The sequence below is a fragment of the Scyliorhinus torazame genome, chromosome 1, assembly GCF_047496885.1.
Source record: "Scyliorhinus torazame isolate Kashiwa2021f chromosome 1, sScyTor2.1, whole genome shotgun sequence".
NCBI lineage: Eukaryota > Metazoa > Chordata > Chondrichthyes > Carcharhiniformes > Scyliorhinidae > Scyliorhinus > Scyliorhinus torazame.
Genome location: NC_092707.1, coordinates 395,766,263 through 395,786,270, shown reverse-complemented (window position 1 = coordinate 395,786,270; position 20,008 = coordinate 395,766,263). Strand labels below are relative to the sequence as shown.

At 46.9% G+C, this 20,008-nt stretch overlaps 1 protein-coding gene across 2 annotated transcripts in view; it reads left to right on the top strand.

The window, feature by feature from the left end:
• Positions 1-1,635: 1,635 nt before the first annotated feature.
• The window catches only part of nrbp1 (nuclear receptor binding protein 1), a 107,401-nt gene continuing 89,028 nt past the window's right edge, over positions 1,636-20,008 (top strand). The window contains exon 1 of one of the 2 annotated variants that reach the window (XM_072513386.1): positions 1,636-2,112. In XM_072513386.1, coding sequence (XP_072369487.1) covers positions 1,945-2,112 — 168 coding nt within the window. In that variant the 5' untranslated portion in view covers positions 1,636-1,944. The remainder of the gene's footprint in view (positions 2,113-20,008) is intronic. The other variant, XM_072513392.1, reaches the window with a different exon arrangement.

Here is a 20,008-nt window from a genome sequence, read left to right as displayed (position 1 = left end):
CAGACACAGGAACTGGGCGAAGCATACAGGAATATAGTACTCCTTTGCAGAGAAAATGTATGAAGAGATCAGATCTGTCCTTAAGAGGGTAATTTAGGTGTCTGGTAACAGTGGGGAAGAAGCTATTTTTGAATCTGCAGATGGAAGAAGTTGGAAGAGTGAATAGGCCGGGTGGGAGGGGTCTTTGATTATGCTGCCCGCTTTCCGAAGGCAGCAGGAGGTGTAGACAGAGTCAATGGATGGGAGGCGGGTTTGCGTGATGGACTGGGATGTGTTCACGACACTCTGTAGTTTCTTCCGGTCTTGGGCCGAGCAGTTGCCATACCAGGATGTGATGCAGCCAGGTAGGATGGCTTTCTATGGTGCATCTGTAAACGTCCAGCTCAGCACCATTGATATAGACAGGGATGTGTACAATACTTTGCTTCCTGAGGTCAATGACCAGCTCTTTAGTTTTGCTGACATTGAGGGAGAGATTGTTGTCGTTACACCACTCCACCAGGTTCTCTATCTCCCTCCTGTATTCCGACTCATCTTTTTCGAGAAGCAGCCCACTACGGTCGTGTCGTCAGCAATCCTGTCCTGTAGGTTTCATTCCATAACTTACCCCCCACCCTCCAGCCATTAGCCGGCCAACACATCCATCCTTGTGATGAACTGCCCCACCTTTTGGAAAGCAAAAAGACTAATTACCTGATTGAATGATGGTTGACTGTCAGTCAAACAGCTCCCCATTTACAATATTTTTATTTCTGGTAAGGAGAAATACCACAGATGTAGGAGAAGTACGCCATTCGGCCCATTAATGAGTCTGCTCTGTCATCCAATGAGATCATGACTGATGTGAAATAATAATCCTCAGCTCCACTTTCCACCACACCTCCATAGCCCTTGATTCCTTCACTAATTAAAAATCTGCCTCTCCCAACCTTAAACATACTTAACGGCCCAGCCTCCACAGCTCTCTGCGGTATAGAAATGAAATGAAAATCGCTTCTCACAAGTAGGCTTCAAATGAAGTTACTGTGAAAAGCCCCTAGTCGCCACATTCCGGCGCCTGTTCGGGTAGGCTGGTACGGGAATTGAACCGTGCTGCTGGCCTGCTTTCAAAGCCAGCGATTTAGCCCTGTGCTAAACCAGACCAAATTCAGAAAAAAACAATATTTTTGAAAGTCCAGTTGATTTTTCTCCAGGGATGCACACAGCCATGTCCTGGGGGGGTTGACCTTCAATTCCTGGAGGCTCTGGTCAATCCTGGAGGGTTGGCAACCCTAAGCACCGGGCAGCTGGAGTTCACAATGGGGTCCTCCATTATTGGGATGCACAGGGGGAACTCCGCCTTACGCGACGCCCATTGGACGCTGCGACTGTCAATCATCCTGGTCGGGTGGGGTCTTTGATTGGTGGAGAACGCCAGAGGGAGGTGGCATCGCAGCCCCGCCTCTTTACGTCACCCGCGCCGCGCGTGACAGAACCGTTGGGGGAGAGTGAGGAAGGGGGCGGGACACGCACCCCCTCTGACGTCAGCGCCGCCTCCCCTCCTCTCCGCGGAGCGGCGGGCGGCCGGCGCCGATTGGCCGGACCGGCTGTCCATCAGGCCGTTGCCGGGCGCCCTGAGGGGAAGTGGGCGGGTCGGCCGGAGCCAGTCCGAGAGCTCGAGCGAATGGAGCTGCAGTTGGTAGTCGCCATTAGCGTGGGGTGAGGAGGAGAAGAAGAAAAGGGGGAATCAGAGAAAATCCGAGCGGGGGTAATCGGACGGAACTCCGACTTCGTTCACCGAGAGAGAGTGTACATTTAAAAAAAAAAAGCTTGTGTTTATTTTTCAATCGTTCAACGAGGTCCCCACCACCACCCCCTCTTCCCGGCCCTCCCGAGAGTGTCCTGCGAGGAGCCGCTCCGGAGGAAGGAGGACAGCAGCAGGCGGTGTGGTGCGGCCGCTGCCTCATGTCGGAAGGGGAGAAGGCGGCGGCGGTGGCCGCAGCGGCGGACAAGGCAGCCGAGGCCATGAACGCGCCCGCCGAGGTGGATGACGAGGAGGAGGATGAGAGCGAGGACGAGAGCGAGATCCTGGAGGAGAGCCCGTGTGGGCGCTGGCAGAAGCGGCGGGAGGAGGTGAGCTCAGCGAAAGGGGTGACGGGGGGTGGGTGGGGGAACTGCCAGCACTCCGCTCACTCACTCCCCTTTCAACTGCAGCACACTCAGCCCCAGCTTCCCTTTTGGGGTGGATGGGGGAAGAGAGGCCGGAGGAGAACAGCTTAAATCCGAAACAACCTTGTCCAGACTTTTGCACTTTCTTTCCTTGCAAATCAATAACATGAAATCTATCAAACTGGTGATATAGGCCAGGTATTTATGAGGAAAAGAAGGGCTGCTTTATGTCTGGGCGCTGGAGACTTTTGATCAGATAAGTAGTAAATAAGCTTGCAAAATAGCAGTGTGAAGGCTGCTTCTACTTCTGCTTTCCATCCTACCCATTTAACTCTTACATTAAGGGCACGCTGAGCGTCCAGTGATCTATACCTTTTGCACTGTTATCAGCCCAAGGATACAGAATTCTGTTGCCATGCTGTTTTATTTATTTTTAATTTAAAAAAACATTTAGAGTATCCAATTCGCTTTTTCCAATTAAGGGGCAATTTAGCGTGGCCAATCCACCTACCCTGCACATCTTTGGGTTGTGGGGGCGAACCCCACGCAAACACGGGGAGAACATGCAAACTCCACACGGACAGTGACCCAGAGCCGGGATCGAACCTGGGACCTCGGCGCCGTGAGGCAGCAGGGCTAACCCACTGCTGCCACCTGTTTTATTTTTTTGAGGGTGCAGCTGTTTCTTTTAAGTCAGGTTTTCTCTGAAGAGAATATCAAGCCTGCAAAGGTTTGTAATATAGGAGTCAAACAGTTTACTACTTCAATCAAATGTGCAGTGATTACTTTTTGGAAAGGGGGGGACAATTTTATTGTGCTTGGATTTGGTTCACAGCAGATAACTAGGATAGGGACTGGTGCTTGACTATTATGACTGAAGTTTGTACATCATTTGACCCCAGAGGATCTTCGTCCCAAAAACAATCTCCTTTTAGTTTTCTAATATCTCCTGCCTCAGGTGATCTGATTGAAATCCTTATTTGTGCCTTGTCACCTCCAAACTTGACTTCCAGTGATTTATTTCCTGTTTTCCCGCTCATTGCCCTGTCCTTGCTGACTCTGTTCTGATTTAGGATTCCCATCTTGTTTTTATTCTTTCATTCCTTCCTACCTCCTTCCAGACTTGCATTCACCTACACCGCAGCATAAGAATCCTATCCTAAAATCAATGCCAAGCCAAACATGAAGATATTGGGAGAGGTGACTGAAAGCCTAACCAAATAAATAGTTTTTAAAGAGTATGTTAAAAGAAGAGAAAGACCTGAAGTCATTTATGGAGAGAATTCCTGAGTTGAGGGCCTAGACAGCTGAAGCCATGGGTGCTAGTGGCAGGGAGGAAGTGGGGTTGTGTGCGCAGGAGGCCCCAGTTGAAGTAATGCAGAGTTGTTGTGAGGTTATAGGGATGGATGATGTTGCAGGACGGGGCGGGCCATTCCTTAATGAGAATAAGAATGTCAAATTGATATTGCAAAACTGTGATAGATCAGCACAGCTTGGTATAGATTGTTACAGGGAGCAGAGTTCTGCCTCCGCTAAAGTTTTGGTGACAATGGCGGTCAGCTGGGAAAACTTTGGAAAAGTTGAATCTGGCGGTGACAAAGACATGGGTGGTAGTTTTGATAGATGTTTCAGATTTAAAAGATGGTCTGCGATGGCAGGAGTATGGGGGTTGCAAGTTTGTGGTCAAGTGCTGAGGTTTCCAACAGTTTGCTTCAAACTGGCATGGAAGGGACACGAAATTGATGGCATGAGTATGGACTTTTTAGCGGGGCGCGAAAATGATGTCTTCACACTTCCCATTGCTTAACTGGAGAAAATCGTGGTTCATTCAGGTTTGGATTGTTGGATAAACTAGGTGATGATACTCAGACAGTGGAGGGATTTAGATGTGTTGAGGTTGAGCTGGATGTTATGAGCATACATGTATAATCAGTCTTTTCAGATGATGCTATTAAGGTGAAGCTTTTTGATGAGTAGGAAGTTGCCAAGGCTGGATCATAGGTGACTACAGTGTGAATTGGTGTGTGATCGGGATAGAAGCCATTGTTAGAGAAGCTCTGGTTATGATGGGGTTGGGTCGACTTCCGGGTGCGGCTATGCAGAGCTAGGTCGCATGTTCGGTAGCTCCCGCTTGGAACGGACATTTGGGCTCTTTACAGGGCCCCCACTGAATTTGTTTGACATTTTCCGGTGTGGGAAGAAGACTACAACATTCCCCCGACAGTGTCCCCCAGGAATGGTATGTCTCTTTGTTACCAGACCCGGCAGAAACGGTAAAAGATTTGGCTGTACCTGCAGGATAAACAGAGCCTCTTCCAGCATGCAGGTGGGGGAAGGGCAAGCTTAAAGCTGCAAGCTGACTTGAGGGCCTTTATTAAAGGTGAATTCTAGCAGCAGAGGGAACAACTGTGAAAAGATCTACCAAGGCCACTGAAGAAGCGGGGACGAGGCTTCCGGTGGTGGTCATGGAGGAGTAGGTCGCGCATTCGGCTGCTCCCGTCTGGAACGGACTCTCAGACCTTTTTCAGGAATTTCCACAGACTTTTTGGGGCAGATTGGTGAAGCGAACACTGCCAAAAGGATTCCCTCTCGAGACTTCCGGTTGCGGCGATGCGGAGCTAAGTCGCACATCCGGCAGCTCCCACAAAAACTGACTTTTGGGCTCTTTTCAGGGCCCCCAAGGGCACTTTTTCGACATTTCCCGGTGTGGGAAGGAGTTAATAATAGCTCCCCGTCAGTATATGGCTTTAACTAGGAGCGGGGCGACAGAAAAGGTGGTGGTGGACCCGAAGAAGGGAGGGAAGAAGACAAAATGGCGGCGGGCGGAGACCAGGCAGCGTGGAGGCAGTGGGCGGAGGAGCAACAGGAGGGTATCCAGCGCTGCCTCGGAGAGATTAAAAAGGACCTGCTAGAGCCGATGAAGGCTTCTATTGATGAGCTGCTGGAGACACAGACGGCCCAGGGGGTGGCTATCTGAGAGGCTCGACAAAAGATCTCTGACAATGAGGACGAGATCTTAGGCCTGGCGGTAAAGGTGGAGGTGCTCCACAAGAAATGGCAGGAGCGGTTCGAGGAGATGGAGAATCGGTCGAGGCGGAAGAATCTGCGGATTCTGGGCCTCCTGGAGGGGCCGGACGTGGGGGCCTATGTGGTCACCATGTTGAACTCGCTGATGGGAGCGGGGTCCTTCCAGGGGCCCCTGGAGCTGGAAGGGACCCATAGAGTGTTGGCGAGGAGGCCCAAGGCTAACGAGCCTCCGTGGGTGGTGCTGGTGCGGTTCCATCGGGTCGACGATCGGGTGTGTGTGCTCCTCAAGGAGAGGAGCAGCAGGTGGGAGAACGCGGAGGTTCGGATATATCAGGACTGGAGTGCGGAGCTGGCGAAGAGGAGGGCCGGGTACAATCGAGCGAAGGCAGTGCTCCACAGGAAGGGGGCCTTTGTTCAGGCCGAGAAGCTAGACACAGACTGAGGGTCGGGATGGGCGATTGGGGACTGCGGTGGATATGTTATGCTTATTTTTGGTTCCGGGGGGGGGGCTTTTGCATTGTTTTGGGTTTCTTTTTCTCGGTGTTTTTCTCTTTCGGGTTGGGGAGGGTGGATGGGGCGGGTTGGGCACTGTTTTGGTTGGTGGCGGGGTCTAGTAGGTGGAGAGCGCGGGCTTTTTCCCCGCGCCGAAGACGGGGGGGGCAGGGGCGACTCGGCCAACGTTGTCTACCTCATACGCTGCAGGAAAGGATGTCCCGAAGTGTGGTACATTGGCGAGACCATGCAGACGCTGCGACAACGAATGAACGGACATCGCGCAACAATCACCAGGCAGGAATGTTCCCTTCCAGTCGGGGAACACTTCAGCAGTCAAGGGCATTCAGCCTCTGATCTCCGGGTAAGCGTACTCCAAGGCGGCCTTCAGGATGCGCGACAGCGCAGAATCGCCGAGCAGAAACTTAAAGCCAAGTTCCGCACACATGAGTGCGGCCTCAACCGGGACCTGAAATTCATGTTGCATTACATTCATCCCCCACCATCTGGCCTGCGAAATCCTACCAACTGTCCTGCCTTGATAAAATTCACACCTCTTTAACCTGGGGTTACCCTATCTCTGGATCTGTAAAGATTTAATCACCTGCTAATGGTCGCATTCCAAGCATTGTTTGGCATCTTTGAATTTGTCTATATATATGTTTCTGGAACATACCTCTTCATTCACCTGAGGAAGGAGCAGCGCTCCGAAAGCTAGTGACATCGAAACAAACCTGTTGGACTTTAACCTGGTGTTGTAAGACTTCGTACTGTGCTCACCCCAGTCCAACGCCGGCATCTCCACATCATGGCTACCACTGAACAGTGTTTAAGGACATTATTCTGGGTGACTGTGCCAAAGGTAGAATGTAATTTGTGAGTGGTTAGTGCTGTTTCTGTGCTGTGGCAGGGACAGAAAATTAATTAATGAGCTTCAGTCGTGGGGGAGTGCCACAAATTTTAGATATATAATAAATATGTTCAATAATTTTGGTGGGAAAAGTAGTTTACAAGACCAGAAGGGTTGAGTTTTTTGGAGAAGGGGTGATAAAATAGCATTGAAAGGATGACAGCACCTCCCGGAGTGGGAACCATTTACAAAGTAAGTTGATGTTAGGGTTGTGAAAGGAAATTGGATGGGTCACCAGTTTAGTGAGAACAGGGTCAAGGGAACATAAAATTGACAAGTTGGACAGCTTGAGCTCAAGAGGACATGAAATGAGACATTTCATTACATCAATAACGCATCTTGGGTTATCACTTTTCTTTAGACTGATTGGATGTCTTTAGTAGAAGTCAATTTTTTACTCTTTCTCAGTCCTTTGTTTTACAACGTAATGCTTACTGTGAAATGAAGGTGCAAACAGCACTAATGGTATTAGCTAGGGAGAAGTTGCAATCTGTTTTCCTACCAACTGTTTGTGACAGAGCAAAGATTTGTTTGTCATGCACATCAGTGTTTCCCAGCTTTTTCCTCAGCGCTGTGGAAATCAGACCAGAACATTATCGGTTTGATTATAAGGTGGATGGATATTGTGATCTGCCTGCAGTTTATAACTTGCCTCCACTCACTGACCTTCATGTATGAACTTGTAATGGACACGATGACAAAGAGTGCCAGCCAACTTAGACAGGTGACTTAGCTTTTCAAAACAAGAAAGTGTTTATTTTGTCTCTGCTTATAGAGTACAGGGTTGGTGAGTTTATTTATGTAGCTTGTGTGTAGCATACAACCAGTACTTTGTTGTCGCCCTTCATGCTGGACAGATCTATTGTTGTTGACTTACCAATGCATTGGCACTAGGGAGCTCATGTTTGGTAGAAGATCAATAATCCATAGCAAATTGGCTTGTTCTCTTAAAGTGCTACACAGCTTTGCAAGGTTGCATTTCTGTGGTAAAATCTTATAATTTAGCTAATTTCTGACTTCAAGGAGAAGGTAAGTTGAGGGATATTTTACCGAATGTGTACTCCCATTTTAGTTTTAGTAGCAGGAAAATGCTCTTTTTTCCTTGAAATCTGTTTTGTTGCCTCCAGGGAGATGCATCAGACCAGATCTCCTTCTATGTCACCCGATGGATTTATCAAAAACCTGGGTGATCACCGTTGTCTGGTCAGACCAGATTGTGAGCCTTGAGATCCAGAGAAACCATGCTACCAATTTACCATCTTCAAGTTTTTTAATGGATTTAAAGAAAGCATGACTTTCTAGCTCTTATTCATTTAACTGATATATAACGTAATAAAATCACATTGTTGTACAGCCCATAAATATTTAGCTCATGTAATAAGTAATCTTTACTTAAATAGTGCCTGAACTGTGGCACTTAAATGCCCAAGCCTGGACAATAGCAGAGACTTCTAATACAATGCGCAAGGGATATTAGAACAGGGAACGTGAAATATTTAATGAAATGCAGAAAATAGGTGCAGGAGTAGGCCATTCGGCCCTTTGAGCCTGCACCACCATTCAATATGATCATGCAAATTCAGTATCCCACTCCTGCTTTCTCTCCATATCCCTTGATCCCTTTAGCTGCAAAGGCCACGTCCAGCTCCCTCTTGAATATATCCAACGAACTGGCCCCAACCGCTTTCTGTGGTAGAGAATTCCACAGGTTCACAGCTCTCTGAGAGAAGAAGTTCTTCCTCCTCTCAGTCCTGAATAGCTTACCCCTTATTCTTAGGCTCTGACCCCTAGTTCAGGATGCCCCCAACATTGGGAACATTCTTCTGCATCTAGCCTGTCCAGTGCCATCAGGATTTTATATGTTTCCATGAGATCCCCTCTCATTCTTCTAAACTCCAGTGAGTATAAGCCCAGTTTATCCAGTCTTTCTTCATATGTCAGTCCTGCCATCCCGGGAATTAGTCTGGTGAACCTTCGCTGGACACCCTCATTAGCAAGAATGTCCTTCCACAAACTAGGAGACCAAAACTGCACACAATACTCAAGGTGTGGCCTCACCAAGGCCCTGTATAACTTCAGTAAGACATCCCTACTCCTATACTTAAATCCTCTCGCTGTGAAGGCCAGCATGCCATTAGCTTTCCTCATTGCCTGCTGTACCTGCATGCCAACCTTCAGCGACTGTTCTACCATGACACCCAGGTCTCATTGCACTTGCCCTTTTCGTAAACTGCCACCATTCAGATAATCTGCCTTTCTGTTTTTGCCACCAAAGTAAATAATCACACTTGCCCACATTATATTGTATTTGCCCACTCAGCCAGCCTGTCCAAGTCACCCTGCAGCCTCTTTCCATCCTCCTCACAGCACATACTGTCACCCAGCTTAGTGTCGTCTGCAAATTTGGAGATATTGCATGCAATTCCTTCATCCAAATCATTAATGTATAAATATGATAAAAGATCTTAATTAGCAAAAGTGCAAAACAATTTACGTGTAATTGACAGAAAATTCTTGCTGAATAATCTGAATTTATAAACCTGTCAGGACAAATATTAGGATGAGTCTCGGACAGTTAACTAAAATTGAACAAATTTTTATCACTGTTGTATGTGTTGGGTAGCAAAACCTAACGCAAGTGTTGGAGTGAGTTTAGAGAACAGCGAAGTGATGCAGCTTTCCTGACCGATAATCTCTGCTGGAGTGCAAAGTTCTTGGCGCCATTTTCCCCCTTTACTTCTGACTCATGTTGAGGCATTCTGTGTACCAGCAGCTCGCTCGCCCTTCATTCTTCTGTGTGTGCTGAATATAGATGGACTTTTTTTTTTAAGGAGGTTGGGAGTGTCATCACAGGCAACCTTGATCTTGTGCTTACTCCATCTCTGCACTTTTGCACATCCCAGTAGGTGCCATCCATTAGATTGAGAACCGTGGTTATTTTTCATTTTCTTTCATAGCTCTGGAGCCATAGATAACTGTAGTGTACAAATTCCCATTCCAGCTAAGTTCATTGAATGCCAGGTTCAGGACAAGACTAGGAACAATACCTCGCATTGATAGAAAGGGAATTGAGTTGCTTCACGTTCTGTCTTTTCTCAACCTCCTAGGGCAAATAGCTTTTTAGGTACACCACATAAGTGTCTTTGAAAGTGTAGGCACTATCATCATGGGAAATCGACTAGGCTAACTCAATTATACTGAAGCAAGATCTCACAAACTTTAACGTGCCAAAAGCCCCAGTTTAAAACTAATTGTCTCAGCGGAAACTGGAGTCGGATGCAGTTTTTACAAAACGTTTAAGTTTACTTACCACTTGAGTCCTTTGAGTAGATACTGAATAGGTTATCCAATGGTTAGGTGATTCCTGATTAGTAAGCAGGAAGCAAGAAAGAATATGCATGTCTATCATTTTACCACAAACCCCCATCATGACCTTTCACTGATAAATATTTGAGGGTCCTTGGAGAATGAAGCAAATTTACAGAACTCCACTGGTCACGGTGTTGTGGCTACAAGTTAATGGAAAGGGAACCGCCACCTGAGCCGAGTCAATTCTGCGCCAAGTGCCCTATTCAGTGAAAATAGGGTATTGTGCCTTGGTTCAGGAACCAATTCCCCAATTAGAACATTCTTCCTATGGGAAAACAGGCTCCGCCTTGCGACATTTCAACTTATGTGGTTTTCAGGAGCCAATTCAGGAACCAGGGCAGCACGGTAGCATTGTGGATAGCACAATTGCTTCACAGCTCCAGGGTCCCAGGTTCGATTCCCGGCTTGGGTCACTGTCTGTGCGGAGTCTGCACATTCTCCCCGTGTGTGTGTGGGTTTCCTCCGGGTGCTCCGGTTTCCTCCCACAGTCCAAAGATGTGCGGGTTAGGTGAATTGGCCATGCTAAATTGCCCATAGTGTCCAAAATTGCCCTTAGTGTTGGGTGGGGTTACTGGGTGATGGGGTGGAGGTGTGGACCTTGGGTAGGGTGCTCTTTCCAAGAGCTGGTGCAGACTCGATGGGCCAAATGGCCTCCTTCTGCACTGTAAATTTAATGCAAATTGTGTCATAAGTTCGAGGACTGCATGTAGTGAACAGATTAATTCATCATCTCTGGATTCATTGCTATGCAATCTTTGGCTGAACTTGAATTGACAATTTTAAGCTTTGATTTTGACGATTTCTTTTTAAATCAAAGATATCCGGTTGAGTGCTGATGCAATCTGTCCCATTGTGAGAGAAAGGTAAACATCATCAATCGTTGATAGAATAGAGTGTTTCACCAATGGAGCTATTTTGCTTTGCCTCAAACTTCATTCAGCTGATGTTCAAGGACATAATAAAATAAGAATTGAATCTGACTTTTCCTAATACTGCCAAAATAACTAAACTATCACAACAAATACTTAATATGGTGACATTGTAAGCTTACGTTTATAAATTAAATGAGTTGTTGAAAAATGAAAAAGATGAGCATGGACGGCACGGTGGCACAGTGGTTAGCACTGCTGCATCACCGTGCCAGGGGAACCTGGTTCGATTCCGACCTCTGGTAACTGCCTGTGTGCTGTTTGTACATTCTTCCTGTGTCTGGGTGGGTTTCCTTCGGGTGCTCCGGTTTCCTCCCACAATTCAAAATGTGCAGGTTAGGTGGATTGGCCATGCTAAATTGTCCCTTAGGGTGGAGTTGATAATAGAATTTACAGTGCAGAAGGAGGCCATTCGGCCCATCGAATCTGTACCGGCTCTTGGAAAGAGCACCCTACCCAAGGTCAACACCTCCACCCTATCCCCATAACCCAGCAACCCCACACAACACTAAGGGTTGCAGGAATAGGGTGGGGGATTGGGCCTAGGTAGGATGGTTTTTCGAAGGATTGAAGCAGACTCGATGGGCTGAATGGTTTCCTTCTGCACTGTAGGGATTCTATAATATTTGGTTTCAGAAGATACACTTTCATATGGATCCCCAGATAAACACAATTGCCCTTCATGGTTTAAGTTTCTGCATTCTGTAACCCATCCGATTTGTTTGTGAGATGCATTAGTAAGTGGAATGTACATTTAATGTGTACCTAAGCATCTTCTAGATGCTCAGTTTTCTTTGCAAATATTTTTGTTGAGCACAATGCAGGTTTGTCTTTTATCAAGTAGTCATGTGCCCAAAAGTAACCACTTCCTCCTGCTGCTATCTCAGTGGAAATCTTTAAACAGTCAGTGTTTAAGAATGCCAAGGTAGTTTGAGATTTGGTGAACCAAATGTGTTGATGGATCAATGTATAAGCAAATGTCAGTTTGAAGTAATGCTTCATTAGTTTATTTAAACTGTGTCTACCTCTTTCCTTCTCTCTCCCTTGTTTATATAGAAACTTGTGCAAAAAGTGAAGTTACTTTACTTTGAAAATGCCTGTAGTATTGTAGGCAGTAGAAAAGAGCAACTTACATTTATAAATACAGGAGATATTCAATACCTTGCAATTTGGACTATTTCTCTCTTGGGGATGAGGAATGGTTTCAAAATGAAATCCCATGCATTGCAGGCCAAGGTTTTACATTCCTTTTTGGAATTTGGTTGACTGGTGTGGTTCTCAAGGACTTCTAATTCACTTCCCTGCCCCTGTATCCTTCATTTAGGTTTGCCGAGCTCAAATAATGCCCTCACCTCCATTTTGTGGAATTGTTTCTTGCATTACTTTTGATGCATTAAATGCAACTTTATTTTCCATATGGTTAGCACTCTAGATTTATTCCTACTATGTTTTATCTGCACATGACTAAAGCTTGATATCTGATGGGAAATAATGTAACTGTGCTCATCAGTCTTGCACCTCATTTTTTTTGATGTAATGTTGCTGCCCAAGATCATGAAATTATTTGGCTGAATGTTTTCTCCGTTATCTTAAAAGCAGTTAAATTTTTTTAATTCAAAATTTTCAGTGCAGAATGATGGCTTTGGTAACTTCGGTATTACAAGCTGATGCAAGACTGTATAATTGTCTCGCCACAATTAGAATCAAGGGGAGGTTGACATCTGCTTGCTAATTTTTTGTTCATTCTTTCATGGGGCATGGGCATTATCGGCTAGGCATCCCTAATTGCACTTGAGAGTTTGTTTTCCTACATAGGGTGAATGTATTGTTCAGAATTTTGTGGGCACTTTCTCTTCCTGCATCCTGCTTTTCTTCCTCTCTCCACTAGTCATTTAGCAAACAGAGGACCATGCAGATGTGGTACTTTAAAGTTGTCCGGCAGGGATAATCTCTTTAATTAAGACCATAACTGATACAATTATCTAGACATGGTAAAGATATAAATATACTTTGGTATTTATTGTGTATTTTAATCACCCCACCATTGTTGGATGAACCTTTAACTACTTTTGTCCTAAGTTCTGGAACCTTTTGTAAACCTTTCCACCTGCCTACCTCACTCTCTTCCTTGAAAATCCTCCTTAAAGCCTACCGCTTTGACCAAACTTCAAGTCATCTGCCCTAACCTCCTCACATGGCTTGCTGACATTTGGTTTTATAACACTCCTGTGAAGGACTTTGGGACATTGTATTTTAAGGGTGCTTTCTGAATACAAATTGGATAGTTGATTATATCTCTATCTCTCTCTGCTGAGATTTACATGTGCATAACTTAGTGTGTATCCCTGATATTAAAGTACAGTCTTAGCATTGACGTTTATATTTTACATTTAAAAAAAATTAGAGTACCCAATTAATCCACCTACTCTGCACATCTTTGAGTTGTGGGGGCTAAACCCACGCAAACACAGGGAGAATGTCAGTGTGGAATTTGCACAATGACCCAGAGCCGGGATCGAACCTGGGACCTCGGCGCCGTGAGGCAGCAGTGCTAGCCACTGCACCACCGTGCTGCCCCTTTATATTTTACATTTATACTTGTGTTTTATTTAGTTTGATCATACCGGTTTGTATGGCGATTAATTTTCAATGCTTTTCACATTGATTATTGATATTCTTGGTACAGAATATGTGACATCTTCATTATTTAAACTTTCTGTACGTACTGTAGAGAGATTGAATGCAGCCGGATTCTCTGCACTATTTCCTTAAGGGGCCTCATTTTGCATCCATTAGATTCATGAGATGAAAGTCTTTTTGACCGGCTGCAAAGCTCATCTGTAAAATTAGTTTTAACAGCCTAATGTTAAATTTGTAGTGAGGACAGCCGCACCACATAAAGTGGCCACAACTGACTAAATTAATATCTACATTCTGAAAGGTAATATGGATGGCAGTTTAAAATGAAAAATTATGTTGGTGTGTGAAACATTTAGTAGAAAAACCTTGTGTAAAACCAGGGGGGAGATTGATTTTCAGCCCGCGTTAGCTGTCTACAAGAACGGTGATGAAGGCGTAAAATATAGCGAGTTTCAGGAAACTCAATTCTTGCTGGCCAGTTTGTGTTTTCCAATTTTTCAGGCCTTTCACTGATGGCATAATGAGAATCCCGCCACAAAGTGGAATTCATTTTAATACATGTTATTAGTGATCCCTCCCACCAGGACGCCATCCCATCCTGCCCCTTCATTGAACATTCATTGGGGTGCCGGGTGACGTCAAACCGGCCCAATTTACAACAGCTCTATAAAATCGAGAACCTGGTGACCTCTCTTCTGAAGTGGGTATCGGAGGTGATCACCCTCCCGGGTGCCAATTGCAGAGGGGACATTGGAGAGAACACCGGGGAGCCCTGGTAAGTCCAACTCAGCGGGGGGGGAGGGGTGTTCGGTCGCACACCCACCCACCAGAATTAGTGGCCTTCCATGGCAGTGAGCCTAGCTTTAAGGGGGCCACATGGCTGGTTTGCTGGCAGTGCTTCTGATATCCTCGCTGGGCTTGTGGCAATATCACTGCTAAGGGATTGCCCTTCCAAGAGTGCTAGCTGGAAGATAGGTGGGAGCAGGTGAATCCCCAAGGTCAGCACAGGGGACAACTGTGCGGTCAATGGGTGAGGTCCCATGAGATGCCAGAATGCACCAGCAGAGTGGGGGCCTCTGACAAGGGGTGGTTCCCAACCTCGTGAGAACTGAAGACCCCCTCACGAGGGCAAGTGCAGTCCTACACTCAGGCAGCACAATGAAGCCAGAGGGCACGAGATGCTGCGACGTTCAAGGCACTGGTTATGGAGACCAGGCTGTCTTAGCACGTGGGTGACTGGCTGTTACGGTTGGAATGCTTGTTCAGCAGCCCATGAGAGCTGGGGGAATGAGGGTACCCTCTAATGGTGAAGTTAACTGCACGTTGCAGTCTTCACATGGATCGTGTGTGCCTTGCCTGCCACAAGGTAAGCCAGTCGCCTAATCGACTCCTTGACAAGTCAAATGTGCCAATTTAGTCAGCATTTGCAATGCATGTGTGTCACTGATTGGCACCCAATTAGTAACCTCTTGTGATCCATGTTTTTGTTTAAGGCAGATTCCCTTTAAGGGACTGCCCCTTTTAATTTGTCCCTTAGTTCATTTGATTTAGTTTATTTATGTTGATCAAAATAGTTGGAAGCCGAGCATTGAACTCCAAGGCAAAGCCCCGGGTCTCCGCAACAGGATGACATAAATGTGACCCCCGATGCAAGGCGTTGTGGTGAAGTTGCTTATTAATCACCCTGTTCAGGAGATGATGGGTGGCATCGTCTCATTTACCTGAGATAAGAATGCAGGTCCATTGAATTCACGCAGTACCCTGACTTCTCACCCTTGGGGGAGTCGCACTGCACACTGGGGCTGGACTTTGATGATCGGGGCCACTACTTTTGGGTTGCACAGGTTTTGCAGTGCTGCCCTCCTCGGTGCGTGTTGCTGGAGGTGTGTCTCTCACAGGGAGGGTAGTGTCAGATGGGCCGGATGCCAGCAGGGTCTCCTGGATGGAAGGCCCCAGGCTGGGCTCCTGCCTATCCTCTTCTGAGTGCTGTAGCCGCCTAAATTGGCCAGCTCCCGATTTAAAATGGCGAACGGCAAAGGCTGGTGGGAAAGTCAGCCAACATAGACAGAAACCAGCAGGTGCAGGTTTGCTGTGTATTTACCTCTGCAAAGGCCAGACAACATCGATACCAGCGACCATCAGCATAACAATGTAGCAGCCATCTACATACAGATGAGCAATCCTTGGGAACAATAAGTAACATTTTGGACACACAAAGCAAAGCCAGACTCCCTGGCGCCAGCAGGGGCCAACACAAAGGAGGTGAACAAGCACCTCCGGACCGCCCATCGATCAGGGAACCGCTCCAGTATTGGAGAAATCGAACCAAGCGATTGGAACAAAGTCTAATCACCAGGTACAGGGTCCGCCCTGAAAGGCGGGAAGCCCCTGGGGTCTATAAAAGTTAAGCCCCAAGTTCAAATCGCTCTCTTCCCCTGTTCGTCCTGCCCGGGTCACCCAGCAACACGAACCAACATTGACTGTGACCGGTGCAGTGACCACCGAAAGAAGTAAGTCTTAATTCAACACTCGCTACGAGATAGGCGCTCCTAGCTACCAATCCGTACCAACTTCGAATCCCGCAGACTCAGAACCCGAACGAAAGGCCATTTGTTCCCCATACCTGGTGGGCCAGTCCGAAGTTAAGTATAGACCTGTTAGTTGTGGAAGTAGCTTAGACGTAGAATTTGTGCGTGAGTAGCGATTACTGTGTATAATAAATGTGCTTTGATTTGAATTTTACTAATCGGTGTATTGGGTTATTGATCATTACTCTGACTTGAACCTTGTGGCGGTATCATAAAGATACCTGGCGACTCGAGAGCAAAGGTAATAAAACAGAGCAATTGAACTAAGGAGAAAGTTAGCAACAATGCCCAGGGGCCCAAGGGCTCCTCCATGGGATAGAGGGGCAGCTGCAGTGAGATCCAGAAGCCCCGCTGTCCTCGCAGAATAATACGGCACATGAGGCCCTTCGGCCCATCAAGTCTGCATCGATGCATGAAAAACACCTGATCTATCTACCTAATCCCATTTGCCAGCACTTGGCCCATAACCATGAATGGGATGATGTGCCAAGTGCTCATCCAGGTACTTTTTAAAGGATGTGAGGCAACCCGCCTCTACCACTCTCACAGGCAGTACATTCCAGGCCATCACCACCCTCTGGGTAAAAATGTTTCTCCCCACCCCCTCCCCCCACCTCCCAAAATTCCTGACCTTGAACTTGTCATTTTGTAACTGACCCTTCAACTAAGGGGAATTGCTGCTTCCTATCCACCCTGTTCATGCCCCTCATAATCTTCTACACCTCGATCAGGTCGCCCCTCAGCCTTCTCTGCTCCAGCAAAAACAAAACAACCTTGTCCAACCTCTCTTCTTAGCTAAAAAATGTTCCATCCCAGGCAACACTCTGGGGAATCTTCTCTGCACCCCCTCCAGTGCAATTACATCCTTCCGATAATGTGGCAACCAGAATTGCGTCCAGTACTGCAGCTGTGGTTTCGCCTAAGTTCTACAGAACTCCATCATGACCTCCCTGCTTTTATAATCTGTGTGTCGATTGATAAAGGCAAGTGTCCCATATGCCTTTTTCATCACCCTATTAACTTGCCCTTCTGCCTTCAGAGATCTATGGACAAACGCCACGGTCCCTTTGTTCATCGGAACTTCCCGGTGTCATACCGTTCATTGAATACTTCTCATATCACCTCTCACTTTCAGAGTTAATTTCCATCAGTAAGTTTATGAGCGGCGTTTTACAATTTTAATTAGAGTACCCAATTCTTATGGGGCAATTTATTGTGGTCAATCCACCTACCCTGCACACCTTTGGGTTGTGGGGGCAAGACCCACGCAGACATGGAGAATGTGTAAATTCCACATACGATGACCCTGGGCCAGGATCGAACCAGGGTCCTTGGTGCAGTGAGGCAGCAGTGCTAACCACTGCACCACCACGTCGCCCGAAGGTTTTGCAATCCTAACAGACCACAAACCGATGCTCGGCCTGTTTAAGGAAGACCAGTCAATCCCACCAAATTTTGTCGGCCAGGGCAAAATCAATGGGTTCTGGTGCTGGTACACATAGATTACCACTAGTTCCTGCACCATGAAGCTCATGCTCTCAGCCATGGAGATCATGAGCTGAACCATGGAGTGACATTCCATGCCACGGAGTGCACATCCTGTGCCAAGGCCTCACACGTGTGTGGCCTCATTGCACAGGAATGATGGCACCATTTCCTCAGACAGAAGGTAATAGGACACTTCACTCCGAGAGGAATGCTGTCATCCCTTCCTGATGCTTGCGATTCTGCCTTTGGAGCTCTGGCGCAATCAGACCTAGGGGATGTCATCAGCAGAGTCCTGGGTTCTGGTATCCTATCAAGTGCCAGATACCTGGGACATTCCTTCCCCTGCCTGCTGTGGATCTTCAGCTGTGAGGTGCTCACCAGAGAGTGACCCAGGAGCCTGTCTACTAGTTAATCCTACTAAGGTGTGGGAATTTGTACTGGTGGAGGGTGCGGGTGATGGCTATGATGCTTCCCCGATGCTGGTCTCAGTCCACAGACAGTGTGAGGATGCACTGGGCTGGTGAATTGATTGACCTGCAAGGGAAGTGAGATGACACGCATCATAGAGGCAGACTGATGGAAGAAATTTAAGCATGTGGCTTGCCCCATGGTCGCATGTGCTGAGGGTTCTCTCTTTTGTCTGGTGTCCCCACCTCTCCTCAGTAAATGTTCAGTCCTGTTTCTCGACAGCCAGCTCAAGGGCTCTCAAGCCAGTTGTACTCCGGTTTTTCCTTCAGTTAGTGAGGGAGTCCTGCCAGGTCAGATGATAATGAAGTCTGGCTTGCATGCGAGGTGAGTGGAGAGCGAATGTGAGGAGCAGATTATCTACTGGCAGGGATCCACGGTGGGGGTGGGGGGGGGGGGGGGGGGGGGGGGAGGGGAGAGATGACAAGTGTTGAGAACTCATGAAATGAAAATTGCTTATTGTCACGAGTATTCTTCAATGAAGTTATTGTGAAAAGCCCCTAGTCACCACATTCCGGCGCCTGTTCGGGGAGGCTGGTACGGGAATTGAACCGTGCTGCTGGCCTGCCTTGGTCTGCTTTAAAAGCCAGCGATTTTAGCCCAGTGAGCTAAACCAGCCCCATGAGGTGGCTTGTGGGGAGATCACCATGGTGGTGTGATAGGTGTGTGAAGGGGCACAGTGGGTTACATGAGGCAGTCTTCCTGACTGTAAAAAGAAGTTTGTTCATCTTCCTTCTGCATTGTAGCCCCATTCTCTTATGGAGTCATAGAATCGTACAGCACAGAAAAGGCCCTTCAGCTCATCGTGTCTGCGCCAGTCAAAACAACCACCTAACCATTCCAATCCCATAGAGCACACTCAGTATTGCCTCTGCAGCCTCCCAGGTACGGTTGGTGACCTTGCTTGCTGGACATCTGGCTGGTCACGGGTACAGGATGCCACACCTCTGCTCAGCACCACCCAGAAGCTTGGTGAGAGCTGCCTCTGTGAAATGTGCTGTCTTCCTGACAGTGCCCCTCCCCCCCCCCCCCCCCCCCCCCCCCCCCCCCCAAAAAATGAATGTGGTATGAATCACAGGGGGTGGGGGGAGGATTCTGTTAGAGGCTGAATATGTAGTGAGTTTGCCTGGTTACTGCAGTTTTCTCCCTCGTTTTGTCATCGGGGCTGACACTTTGAAAAAAACAAAAGGGAAAATTTGAGCTCCCTTATTAAAATTGCTGGTTTTGAAAACTTCATAAAGGTGCAGACTTTTCCAAATTGCATGAAGATCAGCAATATTTTTGAAGGAGGTGTTGGTGAACATTCTCAATCTTTGCACAAGGCACTGTTCGTTTATTGCTGTGAAAGTTCTTTCACCAGATTAATTCATGCTGAGTTGGTTTCTAGGGAGTGGTTGTGGTAAATGGGTCACTAGGTTAAAATGAAGTAATGCAACAAAGGGATCTCTGCACATGACTTCAGGAGGGAGGATTTTATTCAACAGTGATTATAATTGCTGGGAGCTGTGTATGTCATGTGTTTGGTATTTCCTTTGGCAGCAATGGATAATGGAGGACATGCACACAAGACGTCTAGATAACTGACAACTGCAAACCAATAACTGAATATCAGAAGTGGAGAAAAATAACTGTAGCGGTTAAAGGAGAGCAGTGTCTCTGTTTCTAAATTTTATCTTAATTACTTGAACTAACAAATAAGTATGACCCAAGCCTTGCACCCCAGACAGAAATTGAGGCAAAAAGCACATGGCAATTGTTGAAAATCTGACACACAATAAATGACAGCAATGCATGTTTCAGGTGGAGATGCTTCATTTAAAATTGTTGGATGGGCAGCAGGGACCCATATAGGACTCACCAAGGTACAACTGGGCAGGTTAGGGAGATAAAGGTAGAATATTGATAAGCTAATCTTAGAAGCAACTTCAAAATGTTACTAAAAAGCAATTAGA